Source organism: Neopsephotus bourkii, unplaced genomic scaffold (assembly GCF_033783945.1).
Source record: "Neopsephotus bourkii isolate Nb327-2 ecotype Australia unplaced genomic scaffold, CSIRO-AGI_Nbou_v1 NB_272, whole genome shotgun sequence".
NCBI lineage: Eukaryota > Metazoa > Chordata > Aves > Psittaciformes > Psittacidae > Neopsephotus > Neopsephotus bourkii.
The window spans coordinates 21,124,937-21,150,506 of NW_026900781.1; the positions used below are offsets into that span (position 1 = coordinate 21,124,937).

General features: G+C 41.1%; 2 protein-coding genes across 6 annotated transcripts in view; both read left to right on the plus strand.

Annotated features, from left to right (window-relative positions):
* RETREG1 (reticulophagy regulator 1) overlaps window positions 1-8,579 on the plus strand; it is a 59,059-nt gene extending 50,480 nt beyond the window's left edge. For all 4 annotated transcript variants that reach the window (XM_061346705.1, XM_061346706.1, XM_061346707.1 and 1 more), the window contains 5 exons: window positions 545-629; window positions 2,015-2,152; window positions 3,842-3,906; window positions 5,003-5,129; window positions 7,990-8,579. In XM_061346705.1, coding sequence (XP_061202689.1) covers window positions 545-629; window positions 2,015-2,152; window positions 3,842-3,906; window positions 5,003-5,129; window positions 7,990-8,501 — 927 coding nt within the window. In that variant the 3' untranslated portion in view covers window positions 8,502-8,579. The remainder of the gene's footprint in view (window positions 1-544; window positions 630-2,014; window positions 2,153-3,841; window positions 3,907-5,002; window positions 5,130-7,989) is intronic.
* Window positions 8,580-13,191: 4,612 nt separating this feature from the next.
* Window positions 13,192-23,411, plus strand: ZNF622 (zinc finger protein 622). Of its 2 annotated transcripts, none has more exons than XM_061346710.1 (7): window positions 13,192-13,273; window positions 15,987-16,602; window positions 18,420-18,671; window positions 19,339-19,501; window positions 20,300-20,412; window positions 21,291-21,434; window positions 22,085-23,411. In XM_061346710.1, exons 2-7 carry the CDS (start codon window positions 15,996-15,998, stop codon window positions 22,210-22,212), a joined length of 1,407 nt encoding a protein of 468 aa, XP_061202694.1. In that variant the 5' UTR covers window positions 13,192-13,273; window positions 15,987-15,995; the 3' UTR covers window positions 22,213-23,411. The 2 variants fall into 2 exon arrangements, with proteins under 2 accessions (XP_061202694.1, XP_061202693.1); XM_061346709.1 differs by lacking the exon at window positions 13,192-13,273 and adding an exon at window positions 14,322-14,431.
* Window positions 23,412-25,570: the final 2,159 nt, after the last annotated feature.

Genomic DNA, 25,570 nt, shown 5'->3' on the forward strand with positions numbered 1-25,570 from the left:
AGTCTTGTTGTAAACAGGGATGCTAGAGTAGCCAAAAAGCATCAAAAGAGTTCTCGCCAACACATAAAACAGTTTCTTTAAGCAACACAACAGGGGAGAGATGCGTATTTGCAAGAAAGATTTTTTTGCTTTTGTAAGCATCCAGCATGCATTCATTGCAATAATTGAATTAGTGATTTGGATTTTTTCCTGCGTATCTGCTGTTCAGCGAGGTTTTTTTTGTGTAATGAAAGTGAAGTAATTTTAGTAATTTCAGCAAAAACCATGAGCTTGTTAAATCTTAATAGTAAATGAGTAAAAATAGCATATTTTTATAACAGGAGAGAGGGTACATCCTAATTAGCCGAAATTAACTGTCTGGTGCTTATTTACACCAGAAGTGTTAAAGATTTCCTAATATAAAAAACCAAACCAAAGCCAACAAAACCTTCAATTTTCCACTACATTCTAGATCTCATTTAGCATGCAACATTTTTCTTTTGCAAAATTATCTAAAGATTTAAGCAGTAGAAGTGTTAATAGCCAATTTTAATGTTTTTGCCAGTTTTGCCTACTGGTCTGCAGTGTATGTACATTTTTCACTGTCTTGGGAAGTTACATTCCTGGAGTTGTCCTCTCCTATGTCCTGCGTAAGTAGAATCTCTCTTTCAATTATCATGTATGTACGTGGTTTGTTCATTATTTGGTCTCTGTATAGGGAGTATTTATTTATTTATATTTACACACATGTGCAAGTTTGCAGATGACACCAAGCTGAGTGGTGCAGTTGACACACCTGAGGGACAGGATGCCATCCAGAGGGACCTGGACAAGCTCAAGAACTGAGCCCATGTGAACCTCATGAGGTTCAATAAGCCAAGTGTAAGGTCCTTCATCTTGGTTGGGGCAACACCTCTGGGATCCCTAGTATGAGAAGGACATGGACCTGTTGGAGCAAGCCAGAGGGCCATGAAGTTGATCAGAGAGCTGGAGCTCCCCTTCTATGAGGAAAGACTGAGAGTTGGGATTGTTCAGCATGAAGAGAAGGCTCCAAGGAGATCTTACTGCAGCCTTTCAAGACTTAAAGGGGCTTATAAGAAAGATAGGGACAGACTTCTTAGCTGAGTCTGTTGTGACAGGACAAGGGGGAATGGCATTAAACTAAGAGGGGAGATTCAGACTAGATACAAGGAAGACGTTTTTTATGATGAGGGTAGTGAAACACTGGAACAGGTTGCCCAGAAAGGTGGTAGATGCCCCATCCCTGGCAACATTTCAAGGCCACATTTGAGCAACCTGGTCTAGTGGAAGATGTCCCTGCCCATGGCAGGGGGGTTGGAACTGGATGAGCTTTAAGGTCAGTTCCAGCTCAAACTATTCTATGGTTCTGCGATACATATACATACATATGTAGGTTCTGACAAGCGCTTTTTGTCATATGGAACTCAGGTTAGAAGTTTTTTCAGCATCTTGATTCTGGCATATTACATAGTCATGTTTCTCAGGTAGAGATACCAAAATCAGACTAACTCGAGATAATGCTAAATGTTACAGTGATCATAAACTGGGCCTTAATAAGGAAGTAAAAAATGTGTCCATTGATATGAATACAGTGGTATGTTCTGCAGCGAGCCATAGTGACTCCTAGAAACCGGACTGGACATTAACAGTTTGTCTCACATGGTCCTTTGTCCTGGTTTCAGCTGGGATAGAGTCACTGGCAGAGCACGAGAGACTGAAAAGCCCTTGATCAGGGTAAGTGCTACTGAGCAACAACTAAAACAGCAGTGTGTTGTCAGCATTGTTCTCAGACTGAAGCCAAAACACAGCACTGCACCAGTTACTAAGGAAGAAAAGTAACTATCCCAGCTGAAAACAGAACAGTATTTAACAGTGCATTTTTATGTAAAGCTAATGATATTATGTAAAATTAGTAGTTTATGTATATAAATGCATTGTTTAAGCTTTATTGAGTAACTTCACATAAAGCAATATTTCAATACAATTATTCTCTCTATCTTCATTTTTATCACAGTATTGTGTGCCTTTTTATGTCCCTTCCTTAAGTGCAATGAATTTGGACAGAAAGTGTACAACAAAATTAAGACTGTTCTGATGAAACTAGATTTTGGAATAGTGGAATATATCAACCAGAGGCAAAAAGAGAGATCTGGTGAGTAATTAAGTTTAGTTTAAAGTAATGTATTTCCGTATTCAGAGAAGATTTTATTCACCTTGCAGACAGTTTGGTTTGTTCTGTGAAGCCAATTGTAGAGGTATTTCCTGCAATATTGGACCTGGCTACTGTTCTTAGCTTTATGCAGAGTAATAATGTATGTTGGATCTTTGGGTATGGTAAAAAGATGCTATTTAATTGAAGGAAACAAGACAAGACTGATGGTTCCCTTCATACTTGATTAAATGTACTGCTTTTAGGTTTTTAGAGAAGAATACTTGCCGTAAGTATGGCAATGCTTGTCTCTGTTTAGCTACAGTAAATGTACCCAGGAGAGAGATTCACTCAAGAACACAAAATAAGTACATAGCAGAATTCTTTTTCAGAGACTGAACTCTATTCCAGTATCTAAATCCACCTTGTTTTCACTTCAAACAGCAACAAGAATTTTTCTTCCTCAGATACTCAAAAGCCATTTAAGAATTGCTGTAAGACAGTAGCTACAAATTAATCAACATTTTTAGTTAGCAGGGGAAGAAATCAGTTTAAAACAAACTCCCAGCTATCTTGCCTGAAATCTTTGTAACATTGGAAACTTTGAGATTTTAATTGTTAAAGCTGTTTCAAGAAAAATACTTACATGAACAATGTTACCTTTAGTTTGCTTTTTATGTGTTCTACAGCTTTGGTAATCAAACCTTTGTAGGGTAGTCACATTACTTGCAGGTAGCCTACCCTATTTAATTAGTATTACATCAGTAGATTTCACCTCTGCTTTAAAACATGCATTTCTTGTAACCATTTATCACAGTATTCTGTTCCTAGACACAGTGAGAGGAACCATCTGCTTTTTCGTCTTCTCTTACATGTAATGCAGTAGTTATTGAAATAAGGACTAATGCATTGAAAATTTTCTTTTGTGTATTACTCACTTTGTTCTACTTTTAAGTGAAACTAGCAGAGAGAGATCAGGGTATTGTTTCATGAGTTTCATAAGCCAGCACTGGGAAAATGGTTGAGGTTAGGTTTGTTCTTTTCTGCCTCTCACCCTCCAGTTTAATTTAGCCCAGACAAGTTCCTGACTCTGCTTTCCCACTTGGGTTCACCACATGGATTCATAAATCCTTGTAATGGCACAACAGAGGAAACAGAAAGTTGCAAAAATAAGCAACCAGGAATAATATGACTGTGTTTTTCAGGTTATATTGGTTTAAAATATTCATGAGGCTTTTCTCAGATGGAGTGTCCTTTAACCTGTAAGGAACAACATTTTACCAGACCTCAGAGGATGTTTTGTATGCATATTTGCATAGAAATGTGAATGCATGGTAGATGGGTGCAAAGAAGAAGGGGTTTGTGAATGACAGTTACATGCAATTATATAGAAAATTGCATTAACACGCAACAGAGACTTCTGAAGTAAGTACAATACAAGTAAATAAATCGTTAGAATGTATTTCAGAGCAATATCCTATCTCCTGCTTTGGCTGCTGCACCATGCATTTTGATAAATATCTAGCCTCTCAGCCTCATTTCCCTCACCTTAGTAGCGTATTACGTGAATGATGCACTGTATCAACAGGTGAAAGTTTACAGTACTGCGCAAGCTGTGTGACAGAGAGCACACACTGAACCTGGAAGTCCATTGTTATGAGTAGGATAAAAAATATTTTTCTTTTCTTTCAGAAACAGCAAAAACAAAACCCACAGAAGATGACAGTGAATTAGACATATCAGCTCTGTGTCCTAAGGTGACTTTTTTTCAGTCAGCCCTGTCTTGCTTTTAGAAATCTATATAGATAATGGAAAGTATCTAGACTACTGTCTCTGTTCTTCTGTGGAAGACTTTTAACCTGCCCAGGAGGCTGTGTTCCTGAACTAAGCAGTATGCTTTAAAAGTGATTCATGGTCTCCATCTTTAGGCTTATACTATTTAACTTAAACTTTTGTGACTTCTGGCCTTCAAGGTAATGGTTTCCTTGGCCTACTAAACTAAGACACTGTTTACTTTGTATTGGCTGTAGAATGATTAAACTAGAATTTAATAGCAAAGTTGGCTATTTTTATTTGCAACAGTGAAATTGCAGTTAATTTTTATCAAAATATAAAGGGAAACATTTGTAGAAAACCTGAATAATTTGTCAGATACTTTTGTATCACTTGTCTGATCAATTCAGAGATAGTACAACTCAGTATATTGCCTATAAATATCTTTCTAAATATGTATGAGAACACAGTAATATAATATCTCATTTCTGTCTTAATATTCTAAATAACTGTATGGCAAAGTATTTTCCATTATAGTCAGAACACTGGCTGGTATAAAAAAGCTCAGGTTTATAGGAATTCTTAGGCAGTATTGGATCAATAGTCATTAGAGCCTGACTTTGACAGTGGTCACTTTGAACTTATTGTGAAAAAAATTGTGTTCTAAAAAATAATAAATTCTATCCCATGGGCTAAAAATTTGTAGCTGACATAATTTAATGTTGTTGGATAAATTCATAAAGGATAATGATTTTTTATTTAGCTAATTTATATGTGTATTTTGTATTTGCAGGCTCAGTCTGCTTTCTTTACAGTAGGAATTTCAGAATGAATAACTGGAATTTTCTGTGCTTTAGTATAATACAGCTATAGGTTATTACAAGGGGAATGCTTCACTTCTAAGTATTGTATTCTACTCTTATTTTCATATTTCTGCAACTAAACTTAAATAGGAGGCAATTTGTATTGCTATGACATGAAAGAGACTTCTTTTTCAGTGCCTAAGCACTGGCTCCCTGTAGTGTGATTTTTTATTTTTTTGTATAAGAATGCCATGTATGGGCCTTTTATTTTGTGTAGGTTAATCCTGCAGTTGTTGCCAAAGAGCTGTCAGTGTCTGACACAGATATATCGGAAGTATCTTGGACTGATAATGGGACCTTTAACTTATCTGAAGGGTATTCTCCACAGACAGACACATCTGATGGTATGTAATGGCTTCATCTATTTCATCAATGAGTTGCGGTCATGTAAGTTACCTGAAAATTATTAGAGAGTTTGAGGACAAGTTTTTGGGGTAGCTGGTTTTTGTTTGTTTGTTTTCCTGTACAATGAATTTAACATTAATTCCAGTGTTTTATATAATTTTGGATACATCTTGTGTAAGAACTGTCCTCATCTTAAAAGTAATAAAGCACGTCAGGAAGTTGATGTATAAGTGATGTATAAGAAATCTTTCTAAATAAGTAAGTAGTGGTGGGTAAACCAGGCATATTGAGTAACTGCCAGATTCAGCTCTCCCACCAATGCTTTCAAGCAAGTAAACCTTTTAATTTAGTACCAAAGCTTTTGTGGGTGAGCTATGCAACTAAAAGCTGAGGAAGAAAAAGTAATGCTTTGAACTGCTCAACAGCCAATTAAAGAAAGTATTATTAGGTTTTGTTATTAGAATGCTAATGAAGACAGCCAGCAATAAGGCTAAATTAAGTGTGAAGACTAAGACTAGGAAAAGATCCTCAAGCACTTGTCTTGATCTTGAACAGATCTTTAAGTTCTTTTTACAAACCAAGCTTTCAATGAGCACTTTGCCTGAATTTAAGGACATCAGTAGTTTGGTGTAATCTTGTCTGTGTACCTGGATTTGTTACTCTGCTTGTTTTGCATTTCTTTTCTCCTAGAAAAAGTTCACTGTAAATCAAAAGTAAGGTGATATTACTTAATGACATCATACAGACAAAATTCATACTTTTATTTTGTTAATATTTCAAGTTGTATATAGGTAGCTTTATATGATCACAGAATCAGAAGTTGGAGTGAGCCGTTGTCGTTCATCTCATTTAACCTCTTATTCAAAGCAGGCTCAACTTCATGAAGTCGTTCAGGGCTGTGACCAGTTTGAAACTTCAGCCACCCCCAGTGGTAGAGATTGAGCAACCTGCCTGGACAGCCTTTTCCAGTATTTGCTCACCCTCATGATGAAAAAGTTTGCTTATGATCAAAAATTTCCCATGTTCTAGCTTGTGTAAATTTACTCACCTCCTTCCACTGTGCACCTTTAAGAAGTGTCAGGCCCTATCTTCTCTTTATCTTCCCATTCAGTAGTTAAAGACAGGTATGTGATCCTCCCTTTCCACCTTCTCTTAAGGCCAAACAAGCCGATTTTCTCAGTATCTCCTCATACTTCCTGTTCTCCAGCACCCTAGTAATTGTGCTGGCCTTCTGAGTGACTCACTCCAGTCCTTCGTTGTCTGTCTTGTACTAGAGAGGTCAAAACTGGATGAAGTATTCCAAATGTGTGCTCTCAGGTGCTGAAGAGAAGGGGGAAATTACTTCCATTGACTTTTTTACTTCATTTTTTTTAGGAGAGCTCAGTCTGTGGTTGGCCTTCCTTTCTTTGAGGTCATGCCACTGAATTGCCGTCCACGGATCTTTTTCTTGAAAGCTTCTTTTTGTCTCATTGCCCCAGCCTGTACTGCTGCACAGGTTATTCCATCCCAGACGCAGGACTTCACATTTGCTTGTGTTGAATTTCATGATGTTTCTTTTCAGCCTGTTCATTTTGCCAGCCATTTGTGGTCCCCATGAGGGCACCCTGCCCTCCAGAATGTCAGACACCTACCCTACAGCAGTTCCTTTCTGCCCATGAACTTGCTGAGAGTGCACTCCATCCTGTCATCTGTGTCATTAACATACATTGAACAGTGGTGATTTCAGTAGCTTTGAAAGACACCGCTAATAACTGGCCTCCAGTTGTACCCTGTATCACTGATCACAGCTGTTTGACCTTGGCACTCTCCTTTACTGTTCACTTACCCACTTTGCTCACCAATTTGGCTGTAAGGATAATGTGAGAAACTGTGTTAGAGGCCTTACTAAGAGAAAAATAAACAACATCCACTCTTCTCCCCCATGGAGCATTTCAGCAAATGGGACATACACACAAGGGCAAGACCAGACGGGATGCATCCAAGGACTGGCTCATCTCCTCTGAAAGCTCTGTGAACTCTGCGTACAGCATAACCCTTCCTCCTCACCTTCCCAGCCTGTTTTTCCTAAAGAAAGTGGAGAAAATGACATGAGACATTTGTAGGATTCGGTTCCTTAGCCCTTATGAATGCTCCTATTGCTTGTTTTCATAGAAAGTAAGTTCAAAGTGATTATTCTTTACCTTCTCATTCAAATACTAGATCAGAGTATTCCCTTATGCTCATTTAGGGCTCTTCCACAGGCCATGTACTGTAGCTTACGTTTTACACATTTTTAATCACAAATACCATGCCATTAATGCAGCTATTTAAGTATAATATTTTTTTTTGTTTACATTCTGCTTTTTACTCACTTGAAAACACGAAACAGTCCTGGTCACATGTAGAGTTTCCATTTCCCATTTCCTATTTATTACAAGCATTGGCCAAGAAATAAAAAGTTATCAATTGAGCCTTTACATTGGTTTTATATCTTTATTTACACAGATAAACTTTTTTTTTTATTCTACAAGTATATTAAAAGCTTGTAATATTTCTTATTTACATACATTGTGAAGAAAAAGAGTCGAGAGACCTGTTGTCACCTTATAAATCTTAGGACTATGTGGTTGGTATATTTAGAACTATCTGTGGTAAAGATTTATATGGGTTGTTTCATGTACAGCTAGATACCACTTAAGAAAGATATTTTGCTCACATAACTTCCTGTGTTAGGTTGATACCAGGTGATTTGTGATGTGAGATTTAAGACATTAGTAAATGTATTCAAAGGAACACTTTCAGCATTTTTACATTTGGCTGCTTTTTGGGAAGACCTTTTGCATTTGCTAACACTGTTTCCTTCTGTTAACCCTGTAATAGATTTTGACCGACCTAGTGATCATGAAGAAGCATTTGCTAGAGATCTGTCAGAATTTCCTTCTTTAGAGAATGGTGCCGGAACAAATGACGACGATGACTCCAGCATCGGTATGCCCATCCAGCAGAAACAAAAAAAGGAACACACGTACTACAAGGTGGATCATGCTTCCAGACAGAGTAAAGACAGACCGTCCACTGCGGGGCTCTCCTTGCCTTTGACCAGTGACCAAACCTTGAATTTAATGAGTGGAATTGCTGGGGATGTCATCGCAGCTGCGGTGTCTGCTGCCATCAAAGACCAGTTGCAGTCTGCGCAGCAAGCTCCCTCACATGCAGCGCCCAGTTTGAGCGAGGAGACAGACACAGAGGAAGCTGATGATTTTGAACTGCTTGACCAGTCTGAGCTTGAGCAGATTGAGAAAGAGTTGGGACTTTCACAAAGCCAAGAAGCAGAATCACAGGAAAAGAAGAAGTCTTCAGGCTTCCTTTCAAATCTGCTTGGAAATCATTAACCTGAAATCACAGCTGGTAACATAGAAGAAACAAAAACAAAACACAAAAAAATATTAATGCAAAAAAAAAAAGGAAAATTCTGAGCTGTAAGCTTTAACTATCCCTTTAGATGTGTTGTAATAATTTCTCTTATGCAGAGTGAATTAACTGGATAAATTTCAGCTGATACTGATAGTTTAATGTTTCTGGTAGTTATACTTCGATGTAATAGCATGGAAATGAATTATCTATCCACTGTTTGGTTGCAGATAAGTGTTGGAGGTCAGTTGTTCAAAAGAGTTGGGGGAAAGGATTTTTTTATCTTTTTGCCAACCATGTATTTTGGGGTCCTGAGCCAAATTTTCCACATGGGCGGTTTATTTGCCCTGGATTGCCAACCATTTAATACAATCAATGATTCACACAGCGAGGGTACTTTATCAGAGAATTGCCATGAGATTGAACTAAATCTCACCTCTTTCAATCCTACCGAAAAGTATAAAACCCCTGCAGTTAGCATTATGTATGGTACATCCAATATAGATGAAACACATTAACCAGCACAACTCCAGTTTAAATATGTGTGCAACACTATCAAAGAACTTGATTTCACTCTTAAAACCTTTAAATCATTTTGGATATGGTGATGCATTTCCAAGGTTTTTTTGCTGTTTTAGGCTTGTAGAGTTGTAAAGTGGTATGCTATTCAGCTGACTATCTGCTGCATTCCTTGATACAGTCTGGTCCTTGGCAGTATTGCCCATGTAAAGTCAGCCAGATTTTTTTAATTAAAAACTTAGTATCATGTAAACCAAACCACATTTTGGTTGGGAGCAGGTGAGGGGAGGAATTGTTTGGAATATAAATTAGAGATTAAAAAAAAAAAATAAGAGAGGCAATTTTAGGTGCCACTTCCTTAATTCCAGATTCTGTGGGGTTCGGTTTTTTCCCCAGGGTAGCTGCCATTGCTTGCAACAAAAGTTGTGTTGCAAGGTGAGTATTTTAAAATTGTATTTTATGAATTTATTAAGAAAGCATTTGGTGAGGTCATTTGATAAGAAAGACACTCAGAATCTTCTTCTTGGCATGTAATTTAAACAAAAAAGACCTTGTTGAAATTATTTGCCAGTTTAAACTCCATGCATGCTGAATGAATGGCCTAGGAACTTAAGAAGGTAACTTAATTTTTTCTATGGCTTTTTCTTTGTTCACCTGTGATGAAATTGAATTGCAATACCAAGCAATAGTAATCAAAGAAATAGGAAGAAGTAAAGCTATTGTTTTTAATGTGATGTAAGCCATTTGCAAAGTTGAGGGACCATGTCAGCTGCTACTACTACTGAAGTGATTTTCCATTTGCTGGCATTTGAAGAGGTGAATACCATCATTTGGGACCCTCAGAAAGTACAGCAACAGATGATAAAATTCTTTCACTAACATGTATGTGTAGGCAAACCTGTGTTTAAAGTTAACTCCATTGTATTTTATTTTATTTTATTTTATTTTGAGGTGAAAAACAGGCAGATGGCCAAAAAGAGTGTAGCAAAACGGAAAATGCTGAGAATTTTTGACACTAGCTTTATTGTTGCTTGTGCATTTGTGTCAGTAATGCATATTGATCGTGTTTGCTGTCCTTTGCCAGTCAAAAACGTGAGCCTGTGCCTTCATTATCAAATCCATTATGAACTTAGTGGATGCTGGATACAGATCCAAGATGCAGCTTTTGAAATTACATCATCTTGACATTAAAAGCAAGTTTATGGAAATGACTGAAAAAACATGGCCATGTCACTTACACAGCATTGGTTGCAAAGTTTCTTTTTTAGCTTCCCTCAGACTTCCCATTTGAAAAACAAAAACAAAAATAAGCTTTTCCTGGGAAATCAGTAAGTTTAAAGGCCATTTAAATTTCTCAGATGAGTTAAAATGCTTATTCCTTGCTGCATGATTAGGACAATCTATACAGTCAGAAGAGTCCAACTTCCAAGTTGCTGATGAAACTTTGTAGGACACCCAAACAACTGTGTACTTCCTCGGATAGGAGTATACTGGTGCCAGGAGGGAAACAGGCTACAGCACAGGGAGAGAGGTTGGAGGAAGGAAGCAGAGCCTAGCCTAGCCTAGCCTAGCTTTTCTGGGATGGACTGATGGGATGGACTACCTGGCTGTCCGTTATGGCATTATAACAGCGTGCACTTTATTGTTGTTTTATGAAGAATACTTGTGGTCACAAAAATGCGTAATGCAGGGCACTCTTCTAGGGTAATAGTTTAGATCAAGAAGGAAAAGCAGTTGGAGGAGTTTCTTGGACTTTTTGTAAATGATCCATTTTCTGGTTTCAAGATAGAAGACTGATTTTTTTCTCTGGTACGAGTCTTTTTTTTTCAGAAAAAAAAAAGCAAAGCTTGGACAAGCAATCATTAAAGTTTAGGTGCATAATTTTGAAATAGATTTGAGTATCTTCAGAATTTTATTTTCTCATGGTAGTCAAATCCATTCAAGTCCCTAAATACTGTGTAATGGGAAGGAGCTAATACTGTAACATTCAGTATTCTTCCTCAGATAGTGGAAAGGTGTTTAATATTCTGCAGGAAATCACCTCTTTTCTCCCAAAGAAGCACACATAAATACTTTGCTTGGACACGATACATTCCAGTGACAGCAGTTTGACAGCAAAAACTCTGTCTCTCTCCTTTCTGAGATCCCTTGCACACTGCCCAGTTGGAAATCCCTCAAGGAACCCTCACCTTGCTATATACTAGCAGCTGCCACAAAATGGCAGTTACTTCAAAGCACCTGTCACAGTGGTCCACAGCATCTTTCCTACCAAGCACTGTCATCACCTTCTCATCTTCCAAAACTGAATACACAGGCAAGAAGAAAGGCAAGTGAGCTTTGAAGTGTGCTTCTGTTCCACGGAAAGCCTGCTGGTGTGCCATTTCCAGTCAAAAGGCAGCACAGGCAGCAATAGCACATAGATCAGGGTGTGGACATAATGAGCATGGGATAAGAGTGTGATCTTGCTGTGGAATCAGTACTGCTTGTCTTGCCTGCTGTGTTCTCAGCTAGGAGCAAATGGAGGAAGCCATGTATTTCTGCAGTAGTGGGGCTGAAGTGCTCCTCCTCCCTTGCCATGCAGTGGCTTCCTCACACTGTGTGTCAGGAGTGTGTGTCTGTCCGATGCAGTTCAGTCCTTTGTACTTGTGAAATTTCCCCTTGTGTTAGTGCATCTGGGTGACAGAGGGATCGCCATTTGGCCAGTGGGTGGCTTTCATTGTGCCAAATCCAGAATAAAAGCACCTGTTTTCAGCACACGCAACTACTTACTCTTCTTCAGTTTGTTCGGGGAAAAAAAACATATTCCATACAGAGGAGGGGAGATCGTGCTAACCCATAGTAATAGGATCTGAAGAAATACTCGTTTTAGTTGGGTTTTGTCCGTTTTGCACTATTCCCAGGCTGTCTAAGCCTTCTGAACAATTTCCTTGTAGTCTCCTTGTCTGTTCTCAGCATACGAGCAGTGTCAACAGTCTGTGATTAGCACCTGTCCAGGTAACCAGAAACTGGAAAATTACAAAAATGTCTTTATTTAAAGTATTTTGCAGCACTTTACCTAGCCTGATTACTATTTTGTAAACATCGAATTATTATATTGATTGTTTGTAAAACCATTTAATAAATATGTGTTAGTTTTTATCTTTAATCTTGTTGAATTGTATGTTTGTTTCCAAAGTAGGAAAAAACCATGACCAAACCCCACAAGGACAACACCAGACCCCCTTAGCAGGGTTTCTGCTGATGTCTGTTCCCAGCCTGACCTGGGCTTGCACCCACTGAACCTGTCTGACAATGTTACACGGTCTTATGTAAAGGAAAGGGACCTGGGGTGCTGACTGACTGCCACTGAACATGAGCCAGCATGTGCCCAGGCAGCCAAGAGGAGCAACAACATCCTGGCCTGTATCAGAAACAGTGTGGCCAGCAGGGGCAGGGCAGTGATCATCCCCTCTGTACTGGGCACTGATGGGGCTTCACCTTGAATCCTGTGTTCAGTTCTGAGGCTCTCTCTACAAGAGGCACTGAGGTGCTGGAGTGGGTTCAGAGAAGGGCAGCGGAGCTGTTGAAGGGTCTGGAGCCCGTGTGATGAGGAGCAGCTAAAGGAACTGGGGTTTTTCAGTCCAGAGAAAAGGAGGCTCATGGGGGACCTTACTGCTCTCTACAACTGCCTGCAAGGACGTTGTAGTGAGGTGAGGGTCAGTCTCCCAAGTAACAAGCAATAGAACAAGGGGTAATGGCCTCAAGCTGCGCCAGGGGAGGTTTAGTCTGGATATTAGGATACATTTCTTCACAGAGAGAGGGTGACCAGGCATTGGAACAGGCTGCCCAGGGCAGTGGTGGAATCACCATCCCTGGAAGTGTTCAAAAGCCGCATAGGTGAGGCACGCAGTGACATGGTCCAGTGGTGATCTTGGCAGGCCTGGGATAATGGTTGGACTTGACGATCTTAATGGTCTTTTGCAACCCCGTTGATTCTGTAATTCTACTTCAGGATCCAGGCTGCAGGAGAGCTGGTTAGCAGCGGGGGCACAGTGCTCCCCCGGAACCGCCATCTCCCTCTGGCGGTGCAGCGGGTATGGGGGCCGTGGGGCCTCCGCGGCGGCAGGGGGCGGCAGCGGCGCGGGGTGGGGCTTCCTTGCCGGAAGAAGGAGGTGTTAATCTGCGTGGGGGCGCTTGGCGTGTTCTAGCTCCGGCGGCAGGGGCACGCAGGGGCCTTTCGCCCTCCGGGTGGCAGGTGGGTGTCCCGTGGGGCTGGGGGGCGGGAGGGGCCGCGGTGAGGCGGCCAGGCCCGGCCCGGCCCGGCTGGGCACGACACACCTCCTCTCCACTCTTATCAGGAGTGGCGGGGGAAGGGCGAGGCCCGGTCCCCACTGCAGCGGTGGGCCGCGCGGGCCGGGGGATGCGGATTGGGCTCCCGTGAGGCGGATCCCCCTTGTGGTGCTGGTCCGGGTGAGATCTGGCGGCAGCGGCAGGCTCCGTGCTGCTTTGGTTCAGTTTATTTCAGTCGTTCATGTCTCCCCCGGTGTAAGCAGTGCGGTCAGGTTTTGTGTCCGCATGGTAAGTTCAGGCCTGTCTTGTGTCAGTCTTACGGACACCGGATCAATTCAGATTCACATAAAAGCGACTAAAAGCAGGCGTTGTAAAGGCCCTGTGGGGAGAACCAGCCTGGGGCTGAAGGCTTGTGAGTGCCTCGGGCCTTGTTTTCCTGAGCCTCAGTGCTTTGGGTTTGCGGGTGAGAATGCCCCGGAGTGAAGGGCAGAGCTGGCAAAACCTCGCGGGGTTGTGCAGGGCCTTTTTCTGCTTTGCACAGCTGGAGTGGTAAACGTTATTTCTCTACTCAGTAGTCAGACATGGAGATTTATGCGTTTAGATCCTCTCAGTTACACACCTTTTCTGGTCTATTTTGGGTTTCCTTATTTTCAGTTAACCCCTGGGTAATCTAGTGTGTAGCAGCTGTCTGCCTGTAATCATAGAATCACAGAATGGTTTGGGTTGGAGAGGACCTTAAGGTCAGCTGATTTCAACTCTCTGCCAAAATAGACCAGATCAGACTGTTCTGTCCCTGAGGTTTCTGTAAGGATTTTGTGATGAACACCATAATTCCGTGTCCGTTGATTTATGGCAGCAAAATACTTGCTTGGACTGGGAAAGGGATAGGGAGCTCTGCTGGCGGGAGGGCAGTCCTTCAGGGAGCAGTCAGGATCCTTTGGAAGGCAGAGAATATATTTTCCTCTGAAATAAATTGCATCTGTTACACTGAAAAGGTGAATAACGCTATTTCAAATAAAATATCATGGCCTTTATTTTCTGTTAATGTATTCTTTGTCACCGTAGGATTACAGATAGCGCAGCAGTGAAGTCCAGTTCTTCCAGGGAACAAGCGTTTCATAAGGTACCTTTCAACTCTGTATATTTGTGTCTTTCATTGCTACTTCTCCCTGTTCGTGGAGGGCTGCCATTCCTCTGCCTGCTTTCAGACCTCCTCCTCCTGATGTATTAGTTGGAGTTTTTTTTTCAGATTAAACCACTATTTTTCTAAATCACTTAAAGGATGGGGGTGGCTTTAGTGATCTCCAGTTAGAACATGTGTTTTTTGCTCTTTGCCTTCAGAGTGTTCAAGTGATTCCACCAACTTTGTTTAAAAGGAAGAAAAGGTCAAATTTCATTAAGCACTGAAAAGGAAGGAAACTTGTGGCTTTGGAAAAGACAGCATCAGGGACAGGTCACTGCCCTCCAGGTCTCCTTTGACAGCCAGAGTAACACAGCTGAGATGAATGGTGGGAAGTGAAGGAATACCAGGAGTGGGAGTGGCTTCAGGCACTACGTGTAGGCATAGCTGACCGTATTTCCAGGTTAGCAGTTCTGCAGTGTGAAGTTTGTTGACAGAACGTGCACTGTACTAAAATAGCTGGAAGGGTTGTATTCTTAAATGTGATACCTTTTTTCCCATCTGATCAGGCTGTGGAAAATGGGAAGTGGGCATGAAAGCATGTTTTCCCATTTTTACCCTTGTCCTGGAGCAGTCACTGCTCTCCACAGAAGCTTGATAAGAAACATTAGTTTCTCATTCTCAGTGAAAAGTGCAGAGCTTTTGAAGCGCTGCTGCCAAGGCTGGGAACCCTCTCATCCTGTGTCTTAACCTGGGTGTGCACAGTGCGTGCTAAGTCCAGAGCTGGCATCCTCTTGGCAGCTGCTGTGATATGAGTAATCTCTCATAACTGTATCAAAGTCTTTTCTTTTTTCTTCCCTTGTCCTGGTGTCAGTACATAACATGCTGATTGGTAATCTTTGGCAATCATAGAACCATAGAATAGTTAAGGTTGGAAAGGATCTTAAGATCATCTTGTTCCAATGCCCCTGCCATGGGCAGGAACACCTCACACTCTGTCCAGCCTGGCCTTGAACACTGCTGGGGATGAAGCATTCACAACTTCCCATTCCAGTGCCTCACCACCCTCACAGTAAAGAACTTCCTCCTTATATCCAATCAAAACTTCCCCTGTTTAATTTTGAACCCATTATCCCATGTCTTATCACTACAGTCCCTAATGAAGAGTCCCTCTCCAGCATCCTTATAGCCCCCCCTTCAGTTACTGGAAGGCTGCCATGAGGTCTCCACGCAGCCTTCTCTTCTCCAGGCTGAACAGCCCCAACTTTCTCAGCCTGTCTTCATACGGGAGGTGCTCCAGTCCCCTGATCATCCTCATGGCCCTCCTCTGGACTTGTTCCAAAAGTTCCATGTCCTTTTTATATTGAGGACACCAGAACTGTATGCAGTAATCCAAGGGGGTTCTCAGGACAGCAGAGTAGTTTTCTAATAAATTTAATTCTGTACAAGAACTGTATATCTTATGCTGCCTTACATGGGTGCTGCCAGCATGTTGTGTTTGGGTTTTTTTGCGGCTGTTACTTGCCTTTGTTATCATTATTATTATTTTTCCCCCCAGTTTCTAGTAATGGCAACCTACACTTGCATCACTTGCCGCGTGGCTTTCAAGGATGCTGACATTCAGCGTGCCCATTACAAAACTGACTGGCATAGATACAACCTGAAGCGTAAGGTCGCTGACATGCCTCCTGTCACAGCTGAGAACTTCCAAGAGAGAGTCCTAGCGCAGAGAGCAGTGGCAGAGGAGCAGAACAAAATCACTGCCACTTACTGCACAGTTTGCAGCAAGCGATTCTCCACCTTCAATGCCTACGAGAATCACTTGAAGTCCAAGAAGCACTTAGAGTTGGAGAAGAAAGCTGTCCAAGCTGTCAGCAAGAAGGTGAAAATACTAAATGAAAAGAACCTGGAAAAGGGGCTGGCTCCAGAGAGTATAAACAAAGATGAAATGAATGCAGCTATTCAGCAAGCCATCAGAGCTCAGCCATCTTCCTCTCCAAAGAAGATGCCTTTGCCTCCTAGTGATGCAAGTAGCTCTCCTGTTTCTGTGGTAAGTGCCAGCTTATCACAGAGTAGAGAACGATCGGAAAAACCTCCACGGCTACAGTGGTTTGAACAGCAAGCGAAGAAGCTGGCCAAACAACAGGCAGAGGAAGAAGAGGATACAGAAGAAGGTAAGGCAGTAAACATACTGACAATAGATAGCTTGGGTTAAACAGTTTTGCATAAAAACCTCTTTATATTTTTGCAGTAGTACAGCATTTTCCATCACAAAAGGTTTTCCTGTTCAGTAAATTAACAGAGGAGTTAAGGTTGGTCTATGGTTGCTGTCAAGGGCTCTGTGTCAGTGTCTGAGCTGCCAGTTGTCAAGATATTAATGCTTGTGAAGGTTGAATATAAGCAGTTACTAACTTGAGCACTGTTTCCCGTATGAGAATCCAGGGGCAGTTTCGTTTAAGGGAGGCTAACGTAAAAGGTTACGCTAAAACCACTTCTGAAAAATAGATGAGCAAAAGTCCAATCACGATCATTTGCTGTTCTCCCACCAGTTGCTTCACTGATCTTTTGAAGGAAGTGGGGCGGATTTTGCTTTTCTCTGCCTGTCAAGACCAGTGGAGAAGGTCTGCCTTATGCTGTGTGGCATAGCTTCTCAGCCTGTCAGCATCTGTATTAAAACTGGTTCAGGAGTTGCCACCCCAACTGTCTTTTCCTGCTGCTTTTCCCTCACCACTTGTGTGGAAACAGGTCTTTGTTGGAGGTCAGCCTAGAAAGGAGACAACTGAAAAGATCAGAGCTTAAGATTTCCCAGAAAAGGCTTATTTGTAACCTGGATGCTTTCAGTGCTGTAATTTACAGTGCAGCTCCAAATGCATCTCTCTGAGCAGCCCAATGGGGTGATTAAGCTGCAGCAAGGGGGCAGGTGTGAATGGAGTGGGACCACACTACGCCTGCTCCATTACTGAAACCATTGTGTCATGTTATTACATCTGTTACAGCAGCTTTATGCTGGTGAAATTTCAGTTGCAGTTGGGGGAATCTAATCTACAGAAGTGGAAGCATATACCTCTGAACATGCTTTTTAACATCTAAAGAAGGAGCCAACTTGCACCTGTTTTGTATTAACATGTTAGTCATAAACTGTAATGCTAAAATCCTGGTGGGTTTCTGAATGTTAATTTTTTCCTTTTAAGCATTTGTCCAGGAATGTTTCTTGCAAGTCCTGTTAATTCAGTGTGAGGCTTTTAAAATTACTGAGCTATTTCCTATAGCAGAGTTCTCTAATTATCATTCTACAGCACTGGGGAGCACTGTGTTCCGTGTTCACAGACACTGTGCACATGGCAGTTGAAAGGGACCAGTAGGAATAGAGTACTGCAAAATGCTCACTGCCCCAGGTCTGAACTCCTTAAACGAGATTTCTAGACCCCTCTAGAACTATAATCAGATTGCTGGTTTGTTTATCCTTAATCAGCTCTGCAGTGATCTTGCAATTGTGTAAATTTGTTAGTATATCTTGGTGTGTACTAACACATAGTTTGTCTGTGGCAGCTGGCTTTGTTCTTTGTTGTTAAAGTTGTATGTCTGAACAGGAGTGTGGTTCCCGTCACTTCTGGAAATGAGTATTTGCATGATTCTGGCAGAGTTGTATTGTTTTTAACGAGCCATGCTTGCATTCTTGTGCTGTGGTGAATTAAATTTAAGGCTTCATAACAGCAATAAAGTGTTAATAGTTGAGAAAATGGAGGGGAAGGAATACTAGAATTGCCAGCTTTTTTTTATGAGCAGACTTAATCTTTGATGTGCATCTTACAAGAAAAGATGTTTTACTGGCAGTTGTATATTCTTGCACCTGGAAGTGACTGTGGCACTTAACTGTAAGAATAAAAAATGCAGTATTTTCTGTGATAACTTTTTCTAGCTTAATTGGAACTCCTATTGCTTGGGACAAGTAATCATATAAATAATTTTGTTTTAAAACTTCCTTTTAAAGACTGGGAAGATATGGATTCTGATGAAGAGATTGGCTCTGAAGAAGAGATGGAAAGTGCGGGAGAAGAGGATGGGCAGACAGAAGCTGAAAGCACTCCTGCTGCTGGGGCCATACCAGTCACAGACTGCTTATTCTGTCCCCACCATTCCAGATCTCTCACAAAAAATGTGGCACATATGACAAAAGCTCACAGTTTCTTCATTCCAGATATAGAGTACCTTGTGGATCTCAGAGGACTAATCAAGTACCTGGGTATGCCTGCAAATGTTCTTCAATTTCTTTATTGCTACTTTCACTTGGATATGAATTTAAAAGGTTTTGGGGTTTTGGTTGTTTTTTTTTTTAGTGTAAAAATCTGAGTGCTGTCCAGTATTTTGATCATGAACATGACCACAGTCTTTCTGGGGAGAGTAAGAGAAAACCTCACTAAGCAAATGTGGTCTTGTACCTGTATCAGTTTTCTAATTCTGAGAAAGCTGTCCAACTACATGTAATCTAGGGCAAAACTCTATTACTAAAGTGTGCACATGAACTACTAATGGGTCACAAGTATTTGCCTCATTGTAAGTGACCTAAAAGCCATAAAAAAAATGTATCTTCCTTGAAGCTTACAAGTAATGGAGAGTAAAGTAATTTTGAAGTATTAGATGGAAAACTGTTGGAAGTATGAAATTTGTCGGTGAGAATACATCTTGATCAGTACCTTGTCATAAGGAACCTTTAAATGCACAGATTTGTCCTTGATGGAGCCATATGGTCAAGGCATAGGAACAGCAGGCGTGTTGTAGAAATGAAGGGCTCAAGGCTCTTGCTTGGTCTGTCTGTCTGTCTGCAAGCTGGGAAGCTACACTACAGAAATGTTAATTATTGACAAGGGAGGCTCTGTTCAGACCAATAGAAGTGTTAATGTTTTCTGCAGGAGAGAAAGTTGGCATTGGGAAAATCTGCATCTGGTGCAATGAAAAAGGGAAATCCTTCTACTCTACAGAAGCAGTACAGGCTCACATGAACGATAAAAGCCACTGCAAACTCTTCACAGATGGAGATGCTGCCCTGGAATTTGCAGACTTCTATGATTTTAGGTGAGAAAGCCTTTCTTTGAGTGGAGCACAGACTGGGACAGACAAAAGGGCAGCTGAATATTACATCAGAAACTATTATTAATTCTTAAAATTTCATCCTGTTTCTGATTCTGATGCTTATTTTGCATAGCTGGTTCATCACTTTTCTAGGTAGCATAACATGATGATTGCTTATCCTCTCCTGTGACCACTAATGCCAGATCTACGTGAAAATATACTTCAAATTCTGTTTTGTATATTTGCTGTTATTGAGTTTAGATTTCAGTTCACCAGCAAAGACCATAAAAGGGTGTAACTGTCTCTTACCTTTTAGGTGGATTATGGACTTAATATGTACGACGGATTTTTTTTTTTAGTAGCTGGAGTTAAACAAGACTGCTGAGATTTAAAGGCTTTTTGTTCAACTTCCCATAGCATATCCTAAGCTGTGTTCATTTTGGTCAGAAATACCTCCTATTATGGTAACAGATTTAGTGGAGCTTCTTGGAGCACTCATTTAATGGTTGTGCAGAGCAGGTGGGCTGCACAGTGGTGGCTTTTCAGCCTAACTTACTGTTAAGTGTGTAGCAGCAGAACTATGCTGAGTTCTGCACATAGAATCAGGTGAAGGATGGGTGGACTTTGTCTTCGGCCTGTATTCAGGGCACAGTGCTACTGGAAAGAGCTCTCAAACCAAGATGAAGGAAACTTAACAGTATCTGTGGCTTGCTGTAGCTGTGTGTGGCAATTCTGTGTAGTGGTTCTGAATAGTTGTAGCTGCTCACCATGTACAAACAATGTACCGCTACTCTTCTGCAGGAGCAGTTACCCTGATCACAAGGATGGGGAAGATGTGGAGGTGCCTGGAGAGCGCCCAACAGAGAGAGAGTTGGATTATGATGATGACACCATGGAGCTGATCCTTCCTTCAGGTAGTTCAGGCATAGTATTTGTGTTACAATGTACGATCTGCATTTCTTATAGCTGCAGCCTTTTCCTGCAGCATAGGTCACCGTTTTTTCCTTTGTTGAGAGAAAGTAATTTTGCATTTGTCTTTGGGGTTTTGTCCTCATCTTTCATTGTTTCCATTACCAAGTAGTTCAGCTTTTTTAGCATTAATGTGTACGTGGACTGAGGCAGGGGGTTCCTTTGCTCGCTTTACTTCTTCATTGACATGTGACTCTCATGGTATACTCTCAACATTTCTATATCTTGTTTCAGTGCAACTTGAAAAAGCTGTAACTGAAGTTATCTAGTGTAGGTATTTTTTAGGGAGACAGCTGGTAACTAATATAGTAAACTATTCAGAAAAATTATTTGTTTTTCTGAAAACCTTTCTCTTGCCTTGTGTAGCATTTGTCTCTCTTGCTTACTTATATTTGGTTGGTTGGTTGGTTGGTTTAGTGGGTTTTGTATAATGGGACTTCAGTCCTTTCATTCTGAAAAGTGCTGCCAACTATGTAGTTACAGACAACTTCCTGAATGTCAGCAAGTTACTTCCCTGTTACTTTGAAACAGCATTGCCTGTGTGCTCCTTCCCCTAATTAAAATACAGTTTTCTGATAGCTGCCTGTTTGTAGCTAAGGCCGTCTTGAACAACAGCATTCTTTGGTTTTGTTTCTTCAGGATAGAGTGCAGTATGGCACCTCTTACAGTAATTGCATTGCGTGCTTAATAGTCCTAAAGCTTTTAAGAATTTTTAAAAGCATTTCTCAGCACAGGTATTTTCTACAGTTTTCATAATATGCTGAGTCCTACATTTCAGAAGCTGCTTCATTATACATAATAAGATGTCCCCTCCTCTGAGCAGGTGCAAGAGTGGGTCATCGTTCTTTAATGAGATACTACAAGCAACGATTTGGTCTGTCAAGAACAGTGGCCGTAGCAAACCACAAGAAAACAGTGGGTCGGGTGTTGCAGCAGTACAGAGCTTTGGGCTGGACAAGTCAGACAGGTGAGTTACAATGTGGGGTTTTTGCAGAGGAAGAAGTTCTAGGGAGTCATCACTCTGCAATTATATAGGTTGAATCTGTTTCACGTTTGAGGTTTTATGCAGTCTCCCTTATATTTAGTTTGAGGTTTTATGCAGTATCCCTTATATTTAGTTCCCTTTCATTTCTGACATCCAAACAGAATAAATTATAGGAAGCTGTATGCGTCTAAAACCCATTGCAGCTTCTGTGCAAGCCTTTCAGTGCATTAGCATGTGTGTTTTGGTATTTGGTGACTTTGTAAGATTTGTTGGTTTCTGCCATCAAAACCACTGCCCTTGCTATTTAATAATATTAACATAAACCAGTCTTTCTTTGACAGTAGAATACTTTTCTGACTGGGGAGCAGTGATGTGGTCTATATCCACTTTTGAAATAGAAGAATCACACCCACCTATATGAGTACTGGAATGCAAAACAACCTTTTCCTTTAATCACAGTTGTGGATATTCATAGAGGGAACTGACTTTGCCCAAGAGAAAAGTGAAAAGGAACATGCCAGTAGGGGAAGGAAAACATACAGCTGACTACTGCTGTAAATGGACAGATGTGCTGGTTTGCATACAAGTTGCTTACATTTACCCATCTTTCTCTTCCTCCTCTCTCCCTGAAGGCGCAGCCTATGCTCAACAGCGTGATATGCAGTACCTGCAGAGGATGAAGTCAAAGTGGTTGCTCAAGACAGGAATGAGTAACAATGCTACAAAGCAGATGCATTTCCGGGTGCAAGTCAGATTCTGAGTTCCCAAGAGAGCTGCATGCAACTGTTTTCTGGAAAGAGGGATTTAATGGCTTCTGGCTTGAGGATTTTGTTGCTAAAATGGACTCGGTACTTACCAAATGGGATGTGTATGCTGGTGTGCCTTCCTGTTTATGGGAAGAAGAGCAGGGAGCGTGTCTCTTCCAGTGAGATGAAGGTTGGCTTAACTTAAAAAATAGAAATATGTTAAATGGGATATGTGGCAAAGTAGTCCCAGCTGTTAACTGTGGGGTAGTTGATGTCATTTGTCTGAATGTCTTCATTTTCCAGTTCTGCAAAATGCCAAGAGAAGATCCTAGGCCTGGGAGGCTGAGATGCAGTGTGTTGAATGTTTTCAGTGGTGGTACCATATGTAAGTTAGCTGGGTGTTTTGGCTATCTAGCTGGCACTAAAGAGGTGAAAACTTGAGATTGTGGGATGGTTAAGTGGTAATTGGTTGAAGAAATGCACTGATGAAAAATAGAACTCCAGGATTAATACTGTCCTCAGAAGTTGACTGTGCTTGCTTAATGCTTCATCTCAGGGCTGGATTAATAATTTACAGTGAAGTTGCTTTATATTGAATTTAATCAATTTTCCTACCTAAAATCTGCTCAAAAGTACCATAATGTATAGATCAATGTCAGTCAAAATTTCAGATGATCTTTTAAAGATTTCTGATTAAAACTCTAAATTTACTGTTGATTTCAGCTTTGGTTGTTCCTAAAACACCTGAGTACTGGTGTTTTGTATGATCTTGCTGGAGGAAGGTGACCCCAGGAGGCATGTATTGGCTAGAGTGGAGGCACGGTTTCCCACTGAAGTCGATGAACTGTTACAGGCAGGTGTAGACAAAATCTGCCTGTTAAACAGCTGAGGCAGCAGCACTGCTGTTGGTCCTGGTGCTGTATGTGTTTAAAAGCTTCCATGACCTTACCAGTTCCTCTGACCTCACGTAAGGAGGTGACACACACAAAGGTGTAGACTCACTCATGAAGCCCCTAGCTGTAGCATGCTGGACGCTATGATTGTATGATGCCACGGGCAAATTGGAGTTTGCTTGGCTATGCATTCATCATTAAGGCATTTGCAAGTGGTTACAGTCAGATTGCACTGCTGCATTTTAGGATGACTCTGGATTCCCTGGTAGTGACTTTCATTGGCATGACTTTCATACAAATTTTTCTGCCTCTCTTGTGAATGGGGTGTGCATAATATCAATGGGAATGATAGGGGGAGACTTTGCCTTTTAACATTGTATTTTGACCTCTTAAAATAATCCGCTAAGGTCTTCCTAAGAAGTAAATTCAGGAAAAGTAGTATTGTTGGCATATCAGCACTTCTGAAAGAACAGGGTATTTATGGGACTCTTAGGAAAGCAGTGATTTCACAACGGAGGCGCATCCTATGTATGTTCACATTTCAGTTTTCTTCTAGTGGGTTTTGTTTGCATTATTTGGCTTTACTGTCAAAGTTAGAAGGAGAGCTAGTCTTAATTATGTGACTGAAACTATGTGGATCTTAAGACATTGTATCCTTTACTACACTTATAACCCGGCCCAACTTGCAATTATGGTATGGATTTCTGGCACTGAGGGTATATCCTACTTGTATTTACCAGGCCTCAACATCTAGCCCTTGAACTGCTTGTATCTCTTTCTTAGGAGTTAGAGATTACTATCAAAGGGTCTTATGCTCATGGACAAGTTAAATTGTCTTTACATACGGAGCAAAATGAAATGCCACAAAAACGTAGAATTAGAAGGGCTAGATTTCTTAATCAGAATCTTAACTTGAAGCCTGCTGGAGTGGCTTTGAATACCAGTGTAAGTCAGCAGTGAGCAGCAGAGCAGTTGGTACTCTGTCTGGATCTTTTAGCAAACAGGCATGGAATATCCAAAACTTACATTAAAGACAGTACAATAATCCTGGAAAAGTATTTTGCATAACCTAGTACAGTTGCTGAAGTCCTCGAGGTAGGTGTTAAAGGAGTCTTGGCAGTGAAGGCAGAGTTACAAGGAGATAATTGATTTGATGACAGATGACGTTGTGTCTGTAAGGTTCAGTCTGAAGGTATGCTGAGTTTGCTGCTCTCTGCAGTGTAAAAGCGCAGGCAAAGGAAACTTCTGTTCTCTGTACACACTTGCTCAAAGAAACCTGCTGCTTGTAAAAAGATGGGGATTGCCTGAATTTCCCAAACAGTCTAGTTCTCAAAGAAATGCAAGCAAGCAAAAAAAAAGAATTGGTAGTCATTTGCCAACTCACGGGGAAGCTGAAGGAAGCACATATGTACATAGGATTCTGTCCTATACATCTTCCTTCAATTCAGTCAGAATGGAGAAGTATGGAAGCTACTGGTATTTTACAGGAAGATTTTAACTCTAACCTGAAGTTGGGTGCCTTGGAAAACCAGCAGAGGGCATAGGAAAGCCTTTCCCAGAATTGTTTACTATGAAAATAAAGCCTAGTAAGAGTACATTCATGCACATTGAGAAGGCAGGTCTTGCCGCTAACATGAGTTAGGACTGTCACTGGACTTCCCGAAGATGAACTGCTATTGGTATATTTATGTGGGTCCAGGGAGAGCATTGCTAGCAAAGGTAGCTAAGAACCCTTGATTGTCTGCAGTATTCAGCAACAATGCTGCAGTCTGTGCAGCTTGTAGGTAACTCCAGCTATGTCAAAGCATCTGACAGTATTTTTACTAAAGTCTCTTATAAGTGATACAGTTTAGTCTTTTACCTCCCTGATTAAATCCTAAAGATTGTACGAAGGATAGCTAAGGGCAGTTTTCATTTCCTAAAGGAAACAAAAGTCACTGCTTCCAGCTCTGACCTTGCCTTGTGCTTGTGCTCCTCCACTCTGATCTCACGTTTTCTGGCTCTTAGGATCCAAATGAGAAGGAAGTAAAGTCCAGAGGCAACCAAGCAGATCTGGGACAGTCTCTGGATCTAGTGGGTACTCTGGAACAAGAATTTCATAGTATGTTTGCAATTCAGTGGGTGTGCTGTTCCCAGAGAAGATGATCCGTTCTCAAGCTGGTGCATTCATATTGGGAAAGGCTGAGAAACAGCATAGGAAAGATGTTGCGTTTTGGACAAGATTTGAAAGGAGTTGTGTTTAGGACAAGGTTGGGGTTCTGCATGCCTGTCCATCCAGCAGTAGCTGAATGTTGAAAGGGTCCCAGTGCTGTGTCAGGTTACTGCAGAATGAATCAGCAGAATGAAAGAATTGATGAAGCTGGTAAGAGTATCTGTCATCTCCTTTTGGAAGTATTGCATCTGTTCTGTACACTTACATTATCTAAAAGCGACCCAGGTGGTACTACAGGGAAGAAAGATGTACCCATTATCTGGAAGG